General features: G+C 52.4%; 7 protein-coding genes across 7 annotated transcripts; 4 read left to right on the top strand and 3 right to left on the bottom strand.

The window, feature by feature from the left end:
• Positions 1-437: 437 nt before the first annotated feature.
• Positions 438-2219, top strand: Aspvir_000523 (glycoside hydrolase family 43 protein; the record flags this gene model as incomplete). Its single annotated transcript, XM_043265658.1, has 2 exons — positions 438-2028; positions 2092-2219. 2 exons carry the CDS (start codon positions 438-440, stop codon positions 2217-2219), a joined length of 1719 nt encoding a protein of 572 aa, XP_043121593.1.
• A 295-nt stretch (positions 2220-2514) lies between these two features.
• Positions 2515-3162, bottom strand: Aspvir_000522 (putative DRAP deaminase; the record flags this gene model as incomplete). Its single annotated transcript, XM_043265657.1, has 1 exon — positions 2515-3162. One exon carries the CDS (start codon positions 3160-3162, stop codon positions 2515-2517), a length of 648 nt encoding a protein of 215 aa, XP_043121592.1.
• A 406-nt stretch (positions 3163-3568) lies between these two features.
• Aspvir_000521 (DnaJ domain protein) lies at positions 3569-4622 on the top strand (the record flags this gene model as incomplete). The annotated part of the gene is made up of 2 exons (XM_043265656.1): positions 3569-3755; positions 3829-4622. 2 exons carry the CDS (start codon positions 3569-3571, stop codon positions 4620-4622), a joined length of 981 nt encoding a protein of 326 aa, XP_043121591.1.
• A 1463-nt stretch (positions 4623-6085) lies between these two features.
• Positions 6086-8399, top strand: Aspvir_000520 (universal stress protein family domain protein; the record flags this gene model as incomplete). Its single annotated transcript, XM_043265655.1, has 4 exons — positions 6086-7193; positions 7252-8036; positions 8110-8171; positions 8234-8399. 4 exons carry the CDS (start codon positions 6086-6088, stop codon positions 8397-8399), a joined length of 2121 nt encoding a protein of 706 aa, XP_043121590.1.
• A 575-nt stretch (positions 8400-8974) lies between these two features.
• On the top strand, positions 8975-11046 carry Aspvir_000519 (H(+)-transporting V1 sector ATPase subunit B; the record flags this gene model as incomplete). The annotated part of the gene is made up of 9 exons (XM_043265654.1): positions 8975-9073; positions 9160-9244; positions 9322-9341; positions 9426-9461; positions 9523-9684; positions 9758-10074; positions 10131-10405; positions 10462-10680; positions 10745-11046. 9 exons carry the CDS (start codon positions 8975-8977, stop codon positions 11044-11046), a joined length of 1515 nt encoding a protein of 504 aa, XP_043121589.1.
• Positions 11047-11590: 544 nt separating this feature from the next.
• trpB (tryptophan synthase TRP5) lies at positions 11591-13932 on the bottom strand (the record flags this gene model as incomplete). The annotated part of the gene is made up of 3 exons (XM_043265653.1): positions 11591-13319; positions 13404-13707; positions 13797-13932. The coding sequence occupies 3 exons, from the start codon at positions 13930-13932 to the stop codon at positions 11591-11593; spliced, it is 2169 nt and encodes a 722-aa protein (XP_043121588.1).
• Positions 13933-15151: 1219 nt separating this feature from the next.
• medA (transcriptional regulator medA) lies at positions 15152-17475 on the bottom strand (the record flags this gene model as incomplete). Its single annotated transcript, XM_043265652.1, has 3 exons — positions 15152-15601; positions 15665-17136; positions 17220-17475. The coding sequence occupies 3 exons, from the start codon at positions 17473-17475 to the stop codon at positions 15152-15154; spliced, it is 2178 nt and encodes a 725-aa protein (XP_043121587.1).
• Positions 17476-18098: the final 623 nt, after the last annotated feature.

The raw sequence follows: 18098 nt of genomic DNA, 5'->3' as shown, positions 1-18098 counted from the left end.
GTGCATTATCCCCAGAAAGACACCTATAACTCTATGCAGGTGGTCATCAATGAATGATTAGTTTTCGTGTTTATTTCTGGCTATGAGAAAAGTCCTCCAATCAGTCCTTCTCAGATTCACTATGATGTAGCATCAAACTAGCCCGTTCGGCATGTCTATCTACCGAGTGCAGATCTTATTATCACCAATCGTGAATGATTTCGGACGAGTTTACCCATGGAATGGGTTATTTAGCCTGAATAGACGGCCTTGGAATGCATGCTGCATCACAAATGGACCCTGCCATGCAATCAACTTCACTATTATGCCAGTTGTGGAAATCGAGCGCTTCCCCGCATTTGCATGTCTGGGATATATAAGTAGGGTCCAAAAGCAGAGGAAGGTCATCAATGCAGGGCAATGGAGGTTGATCGTCACTGATACTCAATATCCCCATCATGGGTTTGCTTTCAAAGATCTCTGCCGGTTTGCTATTGGTAATGGCAGCTCCCTGCTTTTCCTATCCCGCTGGTAATCAATCGTATACCAATCCTCTCTTCCCTGGTTGGCACTCGGATCCCACCTGTGCCTACGTACCGGAGCAAGACACCTTCTTCTGCGTCACATCCACTTTCATTGCCTTCCCAGGTCTTCCTCTTTATGCAAGCCGCGATCTGCAGAACTGGAAACTGGCAAGCAATATCTTCAATCGGCCCAGCCAGATCCCCGATCTTCGCGTCACGGATGGCCAGCAGTCGGGTATCTATGCGCCCACTCTGCGCTATCACGAGGGCAAATTCTACTTGATCGTTTCGTACCTGGGTCCGCAGACCAAGGGCTTGCTGTTTACGTCGTCCGATCCGTACGATGACGCCGCGTGGAGCGATCCGCTGGAATTCGCGGTACATGGCATCGACCCGGACATATTCTGGGATGACGATGGGACGGTCTATGTCACGTCCGCCGACAACCAGATGATTCAGCAGTACACACTCGACCTGAAGACCGGGGCGATTGGCCCGGTTGACTACATCTGGAACGGCACCGGAGGCGTCTGGCCTGAGGGCCCGCACGTGTACAGGAGAGACGGATACTACTACCTCATGATTGCAGAGGGAGGTACCGAGCTCGGGCACTTGGAGACCATGGCGCGATCTAGAAACCGGACGGGTCCCTGGGAGCCGTACCCTCACAACCCGCTCTTGTCGAACAAGGGCACCTCGGAGTACTTCCAGACGGTGGGCCATGCGGACTTGTTCCATGATGGGAATGGCAACTGGTGGGCCGTGGCGTTGAGCACCCGGTCAGGACCTGAATGGAAGAACTATCCCATGGGTCGGGAGACGGTGCTCACCCCTGCGGCTTGGAAGCAGGGTGAATGGCCTGTCATCCAGCCTGTGAGAGGCCAGATGCAGGGGCCGTTTCCACGACCGAACAAGCAACTTCCTCGCGGGGAGGGCGGATGGATCAAGCAACCCGACAAGGTTGATTTCAGGCCCGGATCGAAGATCCCGGCGCACTTCCAGTACTGGCGGTATCCCAAGACACAGGATTTTACCGTTTCCCCTCGCGGCCACCCGAATACTCTTCGGCTGACACCATCCTTCTACAATCTCACCGGAACTGCAGACTTCAAGCCGCATGATGGCCTGTCACTCGTTATGCGCAGACAGACCGACACCTTGTTCACGTACACCGTGGACGTGTCTTTTGACCCCAAAGTTGCCGACGAAGAGGCGGGTGTTATTGTTTTCCTTACACAGCAGCAGCACATCGATCTTGGTATTGTCCTTCTCCAGACAACCGACGGGCTGTCGTTGTCCTTCCGGTTCCGCGTTGAAGGCCGTGGCAATTATGAAGGTCCTCTTCCGGAAGCCACTGTCCCTGTTCCCAAGGAATGGCAGGGAGAGACCATCCGGCTTGAGATCCAGGCCGTGAGTGACACCGAGCATGTCTTTGCGGCTGCTCCGGCTCGGCAACCTGCGCAGAAGAAGGTCATCGGCCGTGCCAACACACTGATTGTCAGTGGTGATACAGGACGGTTTACTGGTAAGTGTAGCCTCGAAATACTCGAGCAAGTGTTATCGCTGAGTAGTGACAATTTTGATATAGGCTCGCTTGTTGGCGCGTATGCCACGACGAACGGTGGCGCCGGGTCCACGTCAGCATATATCAGCAGATGGAGATACGAAGGACAGGGCCAGATGATTGGTTTTGGTCGTGTTGTTCCGAGCTATTGATACGCCCTTGACATACTGTTGGAGGTTTTGAGACGGTTTGCGCAGTATTCCAGATTGATGTGGGAACTATATATAGAGCAGTGCGACCAGAATCAAGATATAGTGCCCGGGCTTGTGAGAGCCTGGTTTAGGATCTTCGGTGAAGAAGATACCCTGCATTCTTGTTCATTGTATCTCATATCAAGAGCAATCGTGATCATGAAATCCATGTCAGTACCAGTACTATGACTTCCTGTGCCGCGCACCACAAATGAGGATATCCTATAATCCAGTCGCACCAATATAGTCAAAAGACTCAACGCTTTTTAGGATTTCGAGGTATCTGCGCCTGTCTCTGTCTTTCTTCATCACTGACATCGTCCAGATTAGTCTCTACCTGATCCAACGCAGCCTTGATCTCCTCTTCCTTATTCTCATGCCCTGCTGTGGCCACCGTCAGAATCTCCTTCTCCAACCCATTGACAACTCGCCACTGAATCCCCGCCGCAGTCAACATCTTACACCCCTCCGACTCCCCAACAAACGTCCCAGGCTCCTTAACCCCAAAATACACCTTCTCAATCCCCGGCCGCCCTCCCTCACGCGTGCTGATGATCCGCTGCACACACGGCACATTCCCCGACAGTCGCTTTCCGCACGGTTCCATCGTCACGTACATGACTAGTTTCCGGCCGGGTTCGGAGGGGAGGACCTCTGCGACTTTGTCCTCGGGGACGGAGTGGACGGCCGCGTAGTTGGAGAGACAGCATTGCTCGGCGTGTGTGTTGCCGGCTAGCTCCATTGTGTAGCCTGTCGAGAGGATGCGATCATCTTTGAATTCGAGGTCGCCGTCTTTGCGGGAGATGAGGATCGCGCCGACGCGGAAGTTGGTCGGGCGTGGAGGCGACCGTTCTGCTAGGGAGAGGCATTGGCGGAGGTAGTTGAGGTGGGGGGATGCGGTCATTTCGCGGGTGGCTGTGAGAAAAGCTAGTGAGGTGAAGTTTCACAAGAAGGTAGAATTGTAGGTGATTGTATAATGACCAGCAGAAATAATGAACAGCTGCTGGTGATGGTTGAATTACACACTGTCGGCTCTGTGGAGGAGCTCTCCAGACAGTGAAGCTATGACGAAGGGTGATAAAGCTATCCCCAGCCTAACCCGATACGGTAATCAAAGTGGTTTTGCATCGCGTCTGAATCGCGTTTCCTCAACCATCTCGCACATATCAAAGCAAACCAGCTGCTTGACTCACCTTTCATCTGTTTCTCATCGGTTTTTGGGGGGTCGTTTGGAGACTCTACCACCATTTTGGGCCATACCTTGCCAGCCTTTCTTTCCATCTCTTTCTCCTACGTCTACTACCGTAAACATGCCTTCTGATTCCGAGGATGTGTTCGAAGAGAATCACGACGAAGGAACCACCTCCGACGAAGATGACGGACCGTCTGGCCCTCCAGTTGCAACCGACCTCTACGAGGTTCTCGGTGTCAAAGAGGATGCGACTCAGGACGAGATCAAGTCCGCCTACCGGAAGCTGGCCTTGAAGCATCACCCAGGTAATTCCCTTGAGATTTCTGCACAAACACAACCAGTGATTATTGAATTGTGTTACTGATTAAATCGACAAAGACAAGGCTCCTGCCGACCAGAAAGATCAAGCGCATTCCAAGTTTCAGCAGATTGCCTTCGCTTATGCGATCTTGTCGGACGAAAAGCGCCGCAGGCGGTTCGATCGCACCGGCAGCACTGCGGAAGCGGCCGTCGGCGACGAAGATTTCGATTGGGCAGAATTTTACAGGGACCTGTACTCGAACTCGGTCGATACGGATGCGATTGACAAAATAAAGGAGGAGTATCAGGACTCTGCAGAAGAAGAGAAGGATATCCTGGAGGCATTCGACCGCCACAGAGGCGACATGGACCGCGTCTACGAGTCGGTGATGCTGAGCAATGTGCTCGATGACGATGAGCGATTCCGCGCCATTATTGACAAGGCTATTGCCGAAGGCAGGGTGGAGGGTTACAAGAAGTACACAGATGAGCCGGCAAAGAAGCGCCAGGCGAGAATCAAGCGGGCGCAGCAGGAAGCAAAGGAAGCTGAGGAGTTGGCCAAGGAGCTGGAGGAGAAGAAGAAAACAAAGACAGAAGTCAAGGAAAAGACACCGACGACGACGACGAAGAAGAAGAAGACCAAGACGACGGACATCTCTGATCTTGGTGATCTCGCGGCAGCTATCAAACAGCGACAAGCCAATCGCATGGAATCGCTCATGGAAAAATGGCAGACAGAGGCGCAGACGCTCAAGGAAGGCGACGGCAAGCGCAAGAAACGGAAGACTCTTTTCGAGGAGCCGCCCGAGGAAGCATTTGCTGCCACCGCGGCTCGTCGGGCTTCCAAGAAGACGAAGAAGTCGAAAGCGTGAGCGGTCCACTTGGGATCTCCCCTTTTTATTTTTTTTGTCTTTTTTCGACCGGCGTCGGGAGTCTTTGGTACTTGGCAGGTCTCTACATGAACCCTTGGAAGAAGGTGGACACCTTATGGAAGGATTGCACATCATATTGCATATCATATTTTGAGCGAACTGAGGGTAACCTGGTGTTTCTATGATGCACCTTGCTAAGAATAGCAGGGTATTACATATGTAGCAGAATACAATGCCAGATCATCATTGTCATGATCACCACGGAGTATCGCCATCAATATTAGCATACCCGGTATTTGCTTTTTATCAGGCGCCCCTTGATTGCTCCTGTATGTATGTATGGTTGATCATTTTCGATCCGCATTCAGCATGTGATGCATTATTAGCGGCAATCTCCCAGCCTCAAATGGCTACACAGACAGGCCAGATAAATCCTATGCTCACCGTATGCTTTCTATGCTTTCAAGGACATAGCATTGATTCAATCTGAGGCGATATGATATAGACAAATCCCTCTGCATATTGTGGCGGTAATTGACTATTTATTATTACCCGCTTGGAATGAAGGCTTCACAAGACTTCACCAAAACAATGGATCGTCTTCTCCATGATCACCAAGCCTTGGTGACATCATGCAAGGGATATCTGTAGAATGAAGATGATGAGAACCCTGGATCTCCTCTCTTCTCTGTTCTACTGAAGGGCAGAGCAATAATTGCCTCAGTCTCATGTGCTTTGTACATGATGCCCCGCTATGCCGAGCCTTTTGGACGTTGTGCCCGACAGTGTGTGACAGCGGGCAGAACCTTTTGTGTTCCTCCCTATTTCTCTAGGCAGCCCCTTTTCTGTATCATTCATGACCCCTGTAAGCCTCTCATCTTTTCCATCTCATAAACCACATTGTTTGTGTTCAATCTATCTCGACCTATCCAAGCCTCGGTGCGGTTGTTGTCTGTGGCGCTTTTCGACTCCCTCTCTTGGCGTTTTGCGGAGAAAGCCGTGGGTGATTCCTACCGCGTTTGTGACGGACAAAGATATCTATCCTCTTTCGAACTGCAGCTCGTTTTCGCAAATTCCTCTTGCGAGTCTCTGCAGTCTTCTCGTTGTCCATACCTATTCTCGAGTCCGAGAGGCGTAGGAAACATCGCCTCTTGTCTACAGCACCCTTCCGTGTTGTGGTTTCTGCCGGACCAGAGCATTGTCAGCCGAGCAACTACACTTGCTGGCCTGTCAAGGTCTCAGCCTTCAGACTTCTGGGCTGAAAAAGGCAGCGAGCTTCTGGTCCTGAATGCGGAACTCGAATACGTATACATCAGCCAGAAAGGCGAAACTAACGAATCATCGTTGACTGGTCGATCTCTCTCCACATTCCACGACGCTTGGCCAAGTCTTGCAAACAATAAAGCATATTATCAATTATCTAACCTGGGACCGTCAAACCGCCGCGGGCGGAACCACACAGAATGGCCGCATACAATAGTAGGGCATACAACAGCACGAAAAGACGAGCCAGGTCATCTCTGGCAGGTGCTCTGGAGTCGGAACGTCTTGAATGGGTCGAAGACGAGCGTCTCGAATCCGGCCCGTCGTCTAACCGAAGGCCCCCAGCCCAAGCGGCCCCATTGCGGAGCCAGCTCGACACTGCTCCATCTCCTGATATATTGCCTCCGCGCCATGGATCCATCGCCGGTATTGGGGTTGGTGTGACTTCTCCTTCTAATAATCGTCGCAGCTGGGCAGGTCCTGTTTCGGAATCTGCATCGCCGTCGGGCTCTGCTGCTCCAGGGACTGCAACATCGTACGCTTCTTTGAAGAGATTTCCCGGTGAATCAGAACCGTCACCAGCTCGCAGGGCTTCGGACAATTCGGATCAGATCTCGATCGGAAAGAAAAAATTTGTAGACCGAAATAAACTCGACAATAACGAGATGCCGGTGCTACCGAAGCGTACTATACAAATTCAGTTACCGGAGAAGCCTCCGAGGGAACCCAACCACCACAAGCAGAGCAAGAGCACCATGGCTGCGATGATGTCGGGATTTGACTTGAAAGTCAGCCTCCCAAGTTTTGCCAGAGGAAGGACGCCCGGACGACAGAGCTCGTCCCGGGGGGCGTCACTCGACTCTCGAGTTCCCCAACGACGTGCTCGGTCCGGCTCCCAGAATCGCTGGCTCGGCTCCAATCCGCTGAACCTTTCATCCTCAAAGCCGAGCAAGCCGGCGGCGCCCAAGGAAAAATCATCCCCCATGAACAACGCCCATCCCAATCACTCGGATTCCGCCCTTCCGCAGTCGGTCGGCACTGGCACCAGTGTGACCTCGCCCCCTAAGGAGAGCGAATCTCCAGAACCGGACATTAACACCGCTACATCATCCACTGGGGATGAGCGCTTGGCCAAAGATTTGTATGATAGCGAGAACAACCCAATGGACAGCAGCGAAGATGAACCCGATGAGTCGTCGTCGAGTGATGACGACAGCGATGGTGAGATCGAGCGTGGCCGAAAGAAGGCTCCGAATGCAAGCGATCAAGCGCCGCCTCTAGGGCAGGTAGACGGTGCTACGGATGAGCGTGTGTATTGCTTCATTGAGATCCCTATGGCTTCCGCATACTGACAGACATTTCATAGACGACCAAGTGATTGAGGAGAAGTTGAGAGCAACGTCTCTCTCAGATCAAAAGCCTACCCTGGTGCACTCTGCAAAGCAGGGCCCGCATATGCTTGATGTTCATCCTCGGACGAGCTTTGATCCTGGCTCCGGCCTCAGTACGCCATTTGGATCCGACGACGAAGCGGAATTGTCGGATATCAAGCGAGCGCAGAAACTCACCATGCAAATGTCCGCTATTGACACTTCCGTTCCCAACCGATCGATTAGAACCATCATTCGAGGCGATTACGCCCGACTACAGGAAGAGGGCGAGGGCGGACGTCGCCGGCAGCGCAAGTATCTAGTAGCCACTGACCTCAGCGAAGAGTCTGTTTACGCCCTGGAGTGGACAATCGGTACTATTCTCAGGGACGGAGACACCATGTTTGCTGTCTGTGCAGTAAACGAGGAGCTGAGCATTCCCTTCGCTCCGTCGGTACAGATCGGAGAGGGCGCCCAAGCAATGCAGGACTCAGCAGCCATTGTTGGTTCCCAGACGGAAGAAACTGTCTTTAAGTCGCAGAATGATTCGATCACCAGTAACTTGCCTCGTGCCTTGTTGGGTCGTCTAGGACAGGGTACGGACAGCAAACCAAGCTCTGTCGATGCCCGGGGTGTGCCCAAAGGCCAAGGAGAGAGAAACCGTGCGGTGGAGATTATTTCGCAGACCTGTGTCCGTTTGCTCAGAAAGACCCTTTTGCAAGTCCGAGTTGCCGTCGAGGTGATTCACTGCAAGAGCCCAAAACATATGATCACAGAGGCTGTACGTACCCGTCCTGGTGCTTATGAGTCCACGAACCCGGCGTGCCCAGATATACTGACCAGTCTACCGCTAGATTGACGGTCTCGAGCCTACGCTTGTTATTGTGGGAGCTAGGGGCCGAAGCGCTCTGAAAGGGTGAGTCGCTCGAGAGGACGAGTCTGCATCTATCGGAAGCTAATATAATGTTGCTTGAGCAGTGTTCTCCTTGGATCGTTCTCCAACTACTTGGTCATGAACTCATCTGTCCCGGTCATGGTGGCACGCAAGAAATTACGAAAGCAGACAAAGAACAAGAAGACAAATGTTCGCCTTTCCAACAATCTTGCAACACCAAAGAAGCTAGCTTTTGCCAAGGTCGATTAGAGTGCGACGAGTCTCATGGCTTCCCCAATCCTTTCTACGGTGGTGTCCTCATGGTGCCATAGTGCATGGCGGGCGTTTTTCTCATATTCTCATAATGATGACTTCTTTTTCTTGATGTGTATGATTATGATCTACTATCATGGGGGGCGAGCATGATTTTTCCATCTGCAATCTGCTCTTGCTGGCTATCTTTTTAGCTTGTTGTCTTTTGAGCATTACACTCTATTTGTGTCCCAACCTTTTATGTTGTCAGAGTATGAGGATACCATCGTACGCGGGCTGGCCCTTTGAATCAGAAAATTCTAATAATTAATGACAAGTATATCCTTCTCTCCAAGAAACTCCATTGTCCTACATAATTAAGCAACAGTCGAAAGAGATCATCCTGATGGAGCGGAGGATCATCACGTGCATGCGTCACCGCCAAGCTGGAGCTGCGGGCGTGGATCCCTCATCGATCAACTACGGACGACTACTTGGCCTCCTCGTCAGGAGCAGCTCTTCCAGACCTTTCATCCCCCTCTCTTATAGCTTCCTTTAGCTCTTTACGGTCGTCCGCCAGGGATCCTGCAGCCATGGCCGATTTCGTCGACCCGAGGATGACCAACATCAAGCCTCGCATCCGCTACAACACCATCGGAGGTATCAACGGTCCGCTGGTCTTCCTTGATAACGTACGTAATTGGCCTAGGGTCGCAGCGTTGACGCAAACCTGTCTGCACCATGAATGAAATGACATGCTGACATTGTCTGTGACAAGGTCAAATTTCCCCGCTACAATGAAATCGTCTCTTTGACTCTTCCCGACGGGACAGAGCGGTCGGGTCAGGTCCTTGAAGCTAGAGGTATGACTTTACTCCTGGCGTTTAGCAGGATACATATATCCCGTTCGTGACGGCTGATATCTGGGTCAAATGAATAGGCAACAGAGCAGTTGTACAGGTGCGAACCAACCCGATAATGCGAGGCTATGAAGCTCGGTTTTTGATATGCGGGGTGCTCATACGGTTTTGCGACTTACTATAGGTTTTCGAGGGTACTTCGGGCATCGATGTTAAAAAGGTAAAGATTTGGGCTCTGGACGATAGAAGTGGGATCAGCTGCTGACTGCCGTCGCGCTTAGACCAAAGTCGAGTTCACCGGCCACAGCTTGAAGCTCGGTGTGTCCGAGGACATGCTGGGTCGTGTCTTTGATGGATCAGGTCGTGCTATAGACAAGGGTCCCAAGGTTCTGGCGGAAGATTATCTGGATATCAACGGTCAACCTATTAACCCCTACTCGCGAGTATGTGTCCGACCCTCAGTCATGGGCAATGGCAGAGCTGCAGAGTCGTGAAGCTGATGCGTGGGAACTCCAGGTCTACCCCGAGGAAATGATCTCCACCGGTATCTCCGCCATCGATACGATGAACTCAATCGCCAGAGGTCAGAAGATTCCCATCTTCTCTGCGGCAGGTCTTCCACACAACGAGATTGCTGCTCAGATCTGTCGGCAGGCCGGTCTGGTCAAGAAGCCCACCAAGGACGTCCATGATGGGCATGAAGAGAATTTCTCGATTGTCTTCGCAGCTATGGGTGTGAACATGGAAACGGCCCGTTTCTTCACCCGGGATTTCGAGGAGAACGGCAGTATGGAGCGTGTCACTCTCTTCCTCAACTTGGCCAATGATCCTACGTACGTTTGCCTATGCTGCTTCGGTTGTCTGCCTTGCTTGGTTAACCATTCTCCAGAATCGAGCGTATCATTACTCCTCGTCTTGCCTTGACCACCGCCGAGTACTACGCATACCAGCTCGAGAAGCACGTCCTAGTTATCATGACTGATCTCTCGGCCTACTGTGATGCTCTTCGAGAGGTTTCCGCTGCCCGAGAAGAAGTGCCCGGTCGTCGTGGTTACCCCGGTTACATGTACACTGACTTGTCGACCATTTACGAGCGTGCCGGTCGTGTTGAGGGCCGTAACGGATCTATCACCCAGATTCCTATCCTTACCATGCCTAACGATGGTAAGCATATTCTTTTGCGTTCGCTTAGCAGTTTGTGCTGACTGTGTCCTTTCTAGATATCACCCACCCCATTCCCGACTTGACAGGTTATATTACAGAGGGACAGATCTTCGTCGATCGTCAACTGTACAACAAGGGCGTCAACCCGCCGATTAATGTCCTTCCTTCTCTATCACGTCTTATGAAGTCTGCCATTGGCGAGGGTCGTACCCGTAAAGACCACTCCGATGTGTCCAACCAGCTGTATGCCAAGTACGCTATTGGACGAGATGCCGGTCAGTTTTCCTTCACAGATCCCCAAGATTATTACTTGGACGGGCATTGACACTTCATTCACAGCCGCCATGAAAGCCGTCGTCGGTGAGGAAGCGCTTTCGTCAGAGGACAAGCTCTCCCTCGAGTTCCTGGAGAAGTTCGAGCGCACCTTCATCAGCCAAGGGCCCTACGAATCGCGGACCATCTTCGAGTCCCTCGATATCGCCTGGAACCTGCTCCGCATCTACCCCAAGGAACTGCTGAACCGTATCCCCAAGCGCACTCTGGACGAGTTCTACGCCCGCTCCGCACGCAAGCTGCCGGCCAAGGACACAAGAGACAACTCCGCGGAGAACGTGGGCGGTGCTCCTCTCATCGAGACCTAAATACTCTTCCATATAGCGTGCGTTATCGTTGTCCTTCTCGTTGCCGAGGTATGCGTGGCTCGTCCTCGCCAAGGGGAGGTGTGTTTTCAATTTTCTCTTTCTCCTAAATCTCGCCGTTTTCAGCTCGCGTCGTTAAGCTTTCGTTCTTAAGAGCTTGCATATACTCTATTTTCTGTTATGTAGTTGTATGTCGCACAGTATAAGTCAATCTCTTGGAAATAAGATATATCCGGATAGATTAAACATGTGTGGTTGGTACGAACTATTCAGTAGGCGCGGTTTCCATGGCCTCGGAGCGAATCAGCATGTAAAATCTATTTATTTGATCCAGCTTTTAGATACATGTGCAATTCCATGAGGAAAAGGCAACCCCGAAAGAGGGTGGTTCATCAGTGAGCTTTTCTCATGGCCGATGCTATATATAAACTACATCGTCCCTTTTTCCAAAGCAAACCGAAAGAAATATGAAGAAGATGGGAAAAAGGTCGTGCCAAAACGTCGCTCATAAGCAAGATAAGTGAAGGTTCACAGTGGGGAAAGCAGCTTAGAACCGCAGGTCCCAGCCGATCTGGGGACCCAGACGGGGTAGTTCGTCCGCGACGCTCTGGACGTCCTTGTCTCCTCTGCCGCTCAGGTTCAGGACGATGTCACCGGTCTTCATGGACTTGGCGAGTTCCATGGCGCCCCAGACGGCGTGCGAGGACTCCAGGGCGGGGATGATGCCCTCGGTCTGGGCGAGGGTGCGGAAGCCGATCAGGGCCTCGGCGTCGGTGGCTGCGATGAAGCAGGCGCGGTCGCTGTCCTTCCAGGAACTGAGTTCGGGCCCGACACCGGGGTAGTCCAGGCCGGCGGAGATGGAGTGGGTCTCGGAGATCTGGCCGTGCTCGTCCTGGAGGACGTAGGTGCGAACACCGTGCAGCACGCCCTTGCTGCCGCCGGTCAGGGTGGCCGAGTGTCTGCTCGTGTCGAGACCGTCGCCTCCGGCCTCGACGCCGACCAGCTTGACGCTGGTGTCCTTGGAGAAGGGGTAGAACATGCCGACGGCATTGCTGCCACCGCCGACACAAGCGACGACGGCATCGGGGAGTCTGCCGATGGCCTCCATCATCTGCTGCTTGGTTTCCTCACCGATGACGGACTGGAACGTACGCACGATGGTGGGGAAGGGGTGAGGTCCAATGGCGGAACCGATAATGTAGTGAGTGGTGTCCAGGTCAACAACCCAGGCACGAAGGGCCTCGTTGACGGCATCACGCAGGGTTCTGCTTCCGGCATCGACGGCCACGACCGAGGCTCCAAGAAGCTTCATCCGGAAGACGTTCAGGGCTTGACGGCGGACATCCTCAGCACCCATGTACACAACACACTTCATGCCAAACTTGGCACACACTGTGGCTGTGGCGACACCGTGTTGTCCAGCACCAGTTTCAGCGATGATTCTGGTCTTGCCGAGTCTCCGAGCGATGAGAATCTGACCGAGAGCGTTGTTGATTTTGTGGCTGCCAGTATGGTTGAGATCCTCACGCTTGAGCCAAATGTTGGCACCTCCCACATACTCAGTGAGGCGATTGGCGAGATGCAGGTTGCTGGGTCTTCCCATGTATGGGTAGTAAGAGCGGAACTCCTGCCAGAACTTGGGGTCATTCAGAGCCTCTTGGAAACCGCGCTCGAGTTCGGCCAAGCAATCCATGAGAGACTCAGGGACGTACTGTCCACCAAATTCACCGAAGCGTGATGGCTGAGCAGCAGGGTTACCAGTTCCATTGAGAGCGTCGATCTGGTCGGCCAATCCAGGACCCGCAGGAGTATCGGCCTCGGTAACAACATCGGTAGGCTGCGAGACAGCCGGTGCCTGAGCCTTCTCCACGGCCTCCAAGACGTTGATCTCACGAGTCAAGAGACCCTGAGCATCTCTCTCGAGCTTGCGGCCAGTGACACTCGACAAGTACTCCTCGGCGTGTTTAGCCGCCTGACCGGCAGGGGCCTGGCCCAAGACAGTGATAATCTGACTACCGATGACAACACCCTCAGCGAGTTCCTGCACATTCAAGAAGTGCTCACGAGTGCTGACACCGAAGCCCAGAGCAGCGGGCACGTTACCCGACCATTGGTGAACGCGCTTCAGAAGCTCGGGCAGATTCGAGCTCAGCTGTCCTGTCGCACCGGTGACACCCATTCTCGAAACGACGTAGATGAAAGAATCGGCGATCTTGCAGAGCAGCTTCATACGGGACTCGGAGGTGGCAGGGGCAATGAGCGGGACGTAAGACAGACTATGAGAGCAAGTTAGAATCATTCACCGGATTGAGGAACGAACCCGCGCCTGTCGGAGGCTCGAACATAGACGCAATACTTACCCATTGCTAGCACACAAATTTCTGAACCGCACCGCCTCTTCGGGAGGAAGATCGACCATGATGAACCCATTGACACCAGCCTCCTTGCAATCCTTGAGCATACGCTCCTCACCATATCGCAGGAGAGGGTTATAGTATCCCATCAGAAGCAGCGGGGCCTTGAGGCCTCTGCTTCTAGCTTGACGGACCATGCTCAGAACTGTGGTGACCGTGACGCCATTGGCCAGAGCCTGGGTGTTGGCCTTCTGAATGGTGGGGCCATCTGCGATGGGATCTGTGAAGGGAATACCCAGTTCGATGATATCTGTTGAGATTCAACGGATTGCATTAGCATTGAGTCTTCATGGTCAGGGAGGCGAATATGAGAGTGTCCGGCGGGGTAAGGAACCGTACCTGCGCCTCCATTCTCTAGCCCAAGGAGAATGTCAACGGTCTCCTCGACGGTGGGATAGCCAGCTGTGATGTATGCTACGAGAGCTGCGCGCTTCTGCTCTTTGCACCTGGCAAAAGTGCTCTTGATGCCTTCCATGGTGTGTGAAAATGGGCGCGGGGAACTGCTCAATGCGAGGGGCGAATTTTAGAGTTTGACGAGTGTCACGGATCAAAGGAATTGACAGTAGGGAGGGAGTGGAGAAAGTATGTTAAGAGAGAGTGAATTGAAGGGGGTATGGAGATACAGATATTGGGAGGAAATGGATTGAAGGGAGAAGAGGCCAGGGTCACACAGCGTCAGTCTCACTTTCAAGCTGTTCTGTTCCTGGTTGACTCACTCACTCTTTTCTCTTCTTATGCGCCGATGGCCCGCCGATCAGGTGACTCGCCGATAAGATAAGACACTCGTGAGGGACTCGTATTCCGGTTACCATACCGTACACTTGTGGATTGCCTTAGCAAAACCACAGCATCCTGAGGCATCTGATCCCCATTTTGCACCAAATAAGCCGAAAAAAAAACAATTAAAGGATTTTCAGTATCCTTCTTGGATAGCTATAACTAAGACAATCAACGAAGAAGAACTAATTACCAGAACCGAAAAAGCAGAATGTCCCAGACGCCTAGCTATGCATATAAGCTGGACAATCAAGGTGCCAATATCGGCCTCAAGATGCACGCAAAACCAAGCAAGGACGTGTATGCCGAATGCCTGTATATTCAACCGGATGCCCAAATACACAGAGCGGCGGCGGATAAAAAAAAAAGAACAATCCAACCTGACTAAACCCACGAGATCCTTGTGTCCCTTCGCCAGAGCTGTCCATTATTAGATCCGTCCTCAAAAAAAAACACGATTCTTTTCAGACCTGCGAAATGCAAAAGGAACGACTGCAGCGCCATGCAATGCCATATAATGTACAACCTTCGCAAGGAGTGGAATCATAATGCCCGCACAAGCTCCCAAAACAGAAAAAGGAATGTACAACACACCGTCTAACGTATGCCATGTCAGAAGCTCAGAGAATCAACAGAGAACAAGAACATTTCCGGGCATTAAGACATCAAGGTATTCAAGGAGAGACATGAGATCATTGCGAGTGATCATAACCAAGCGCCGTGGCTAATTCCAAAGGAGTGACGAGAAGAGAGACCGGGGACAAGACCGCCGCGCATAAGAATAGCACGAAAGCAACCGAAACCGAATAAACAGACCAAAACGCCGGTAAATGCAATGGGGAGAAGGGGTATAAGGGACCCCTATATGCTCCAGTGACCAAGTATCATGGAACGATAGTGCCAGACAAGGTGGAGAATCAACACCCGTGGGAAGGATCGGGTAACGAGTAAGGCAAAGGAGCTAGATAGCTATAACTGGGGGCCGCACTTGCCGAAGGGTGATGGGCAAGACTGTTGGGATCCCATGACGGCCGACTGACAGGAGCTGAGAGTTGGCCCTGCTGCTGGCAGACAGCGGGATATGCGTATCCCGGTGCCATACTATGATACGGTTGAGTGACAGCAGGTAGCACAGCTCGCAGTTCAGATGTTCCCCTCATTGGGGGACCCGAGGAACCAGCGGGCGGAGAGTAGGCTGGTGTTGCAATGCTATGACAGTAGCTGCTGGACGGAGCAGCGTCTGAAACCGACTGGGGAGAAGCTGCAGCGTACGGCTCCGTTCCCGAATCCGACGCTGCTCCGTTGCCAGCAAAGGTGGAACTGATTGGCGTTGGCAGCGCCCCAGCGGTTGATGAGTAACTTGCAGACTAAGGCCACCCTGCGTTAGTGGATGACTTCATGGCCGAGGGAATTCTGAAGGAAGTACTTACGTATTTGCCAATGATCTTCTTGAGTGCATGGCTGAGGATTTTCCAAGGGAAGACTTTCACATCCTTCTCAATGTTTCGAGGTTTGGGGGCGGGGAACCCCATGATAACTTTGAAGAAGTCTTCACTATCTGCTTTGGCTTTGGAGACGGTGAGGGGTCGGAAGCCCTCCAAATTCCTGCGGATTCGATTCTTCTCCTCCACCGTGAAACGGACACCGACGAGGGATTCGAGAAGGTAGATGGTGTCCACGCTTGTGACGAAGCATTCGTCTTTGCCTTCCCAGTAGATGCAGCTGATACAAATACTGTTGGGGGCGCGCTCATCCGGGGAGACAGGCTTGAAGTCGGCGTGGATCGTGCTTCCGTTCTGCATGCGAGTGAATTGAACCAGACGCCGCTTGGCCTCGCGCTCTTCCTTTGTCCACCCCTCCGTCATAGAGTCCAGGTCCCCGTTCAGTTTGAGGACGGCTTTTGATGGGTACATAGCATACGGATTGAATGATTGCGCGTGCCCTAACCCATTCGCCTGCTGCAAGGTCGACGTCCGAATAAGAGTTGGATTAGCTGGCCTTGCCGGAGAGGATGACTTGTGTTGACGCAAGCTGTGAGCGATCGCGTAGGCAGGGGCTCTTGAATCGCCAGTCACATTGACAATCGACGGGCTCCATGAAGGAGTGAGCGGAGAAGGTGCACGAATGGACGAGTGTGGTGCGGTTGATCCAGCAGAATATTGCGTAGGCGCAACCCTGGGGGAAGCATTCGCATGGTATGGAGGCAAGAATCCGTTCATCCCGGGGAGCGTCTGCAAGTAGGGTGAGTAGGTCGTACGACCATCTTCATATCCCGGCTGTCCCGGAGCCCGTCTGATTGGCCTGTAAGTGACATTCTCCGAGTAGGAAGAAATCCTCCTCTTGCGCGATTCATCGGAGGGTGAGTTTTGCGAGGTATGCTCATATGTGTAAACGCCTACTTGCAGCGTGGTGACAGAGCCACCATGATGGCTATCGATTACGATTTGCAGGGGCACGGCAAGGGACGGGGATCCCGTGGCGAGGAACGGGGGAGTGTCAACGGAGAGAGCATACTGAAAGGACGATCCCTGCAAGCCGAGGAAATGTGGGAGACATTCACACTTCTTCGACCCGAAGACAAGGTAGAGAGTGGCATATGGAGATGAGTGAAGATCATGTGGGCACTGAATTTGCACAAATACGCGTGTCCCTTCTGATCCTCTCTGAGGATTATATGAGATGACCTCCGGCAGCTGACGGGATTCTCCACCGAGCATTGGAGATCGGCTCTCCTCGTAAGAGCTAGCATACTCCTGATTGGGCAAGTATGGGCCACAATCAGAAATTTGGCTGGCTTGATCCGCCATCGGGGATGGGACGAGCGAGGTAGCGGTCACATAAGGAGTCTGGCCATAGGTAGAATAAGAGGCACCGTTATGCAGAGATCGCGCAGACTCGTAATCTGAGAAAGTCAGCCGGTCAGTCTGTCTCTGTTTGCCAATGTAGCAGCAGTGCTCAAAGAAGAAAGTGAGAACACAAACTTACCTAGCAAGGTCGCTGTCGGGGGTTTCTGAAAAGTCGACATAGACAGCAAGGGCTCAGACTTGGCCAGGAGGCCGTCTGAAAACGCGCCGGCAAATCGTGACTCTTCAGGATCCGAGAAGTCCAGCGACTCGTCTAGAATGAGAGGTGTTTGGAAGTCGGGGTCGAACTGCGAAGGCGAAGAGGTAAGCAAAAGAAAGAGGGAAAAGAGCACACAACCCGAAGGAGTTTCGCGGCGAGACAAGGATTGAGTCAACATTGAGAAACGGACGGGATCAAAAAGGAGGAAAGAGAAGAGAGCAGTGGTAGTTGGGCAGCAATGAGAGAAACAGAAGTTTGGGACTTTGACTTACCAGAATACCGTGTGTCTTCGAGTAAGCCAGTTTGAAAATGTTGCAGCAACTGCAACGGAACACAACGGCCTAAAGAAGCGAATGACAGGCAATTTATCCTGAGAAACGATACGATGTCGGAAAGGCACCACAGGGAGCTCTCCGAGACAAAACGAGTGACGGTACGAAGTGGCTGTTAGTCTCCAGAAGAAGAGGCGTAACAACACAGCTTCGAATCAACGACCAGTATTCAACACGGAAGGCTGAAACCAGCAAAGGTTGGCAGCAGGATAGGCGTCAAAGACAGGCCACACTACTGAGAAAACTAGTCCGAAACACCCTATGAAAGCAACGGGTGCATTTGCAGACGAGATATTGACTCTCCAAGTATGGTCGATCCCGACGGAACAATAGTGGGATATCCGTCAGACGGTCTCACGATGGCAAGCTCGTCAAACAGAACAGATATTGAGGAGGCGTTTTTCGTTTCTTTTTTTCGCTTGTCTATCTCTCTCTAAGCGAACGAAGTCTCAGGATTTCCTGGAATCGC

The sequence above is a fragment of the Aspergillus viridinutans genome, assembly GCF_018404265.1.
Source record: "Aspergillus viridinutans IFM 47045 DNA, scaffold_1, whole genome shotgun sequence".
Taxonomy (NCBI): domain Eukaryota; kingdom Fungi; phylum Ascomycota; class Eurotiomycetes; order Eurotiales; family Aspergillaceae; genus Aspergillus; species Aspergillus viridinutans.
This window is presented reverse-complemented; position numbering and strand designations above follow the sequence as displayed.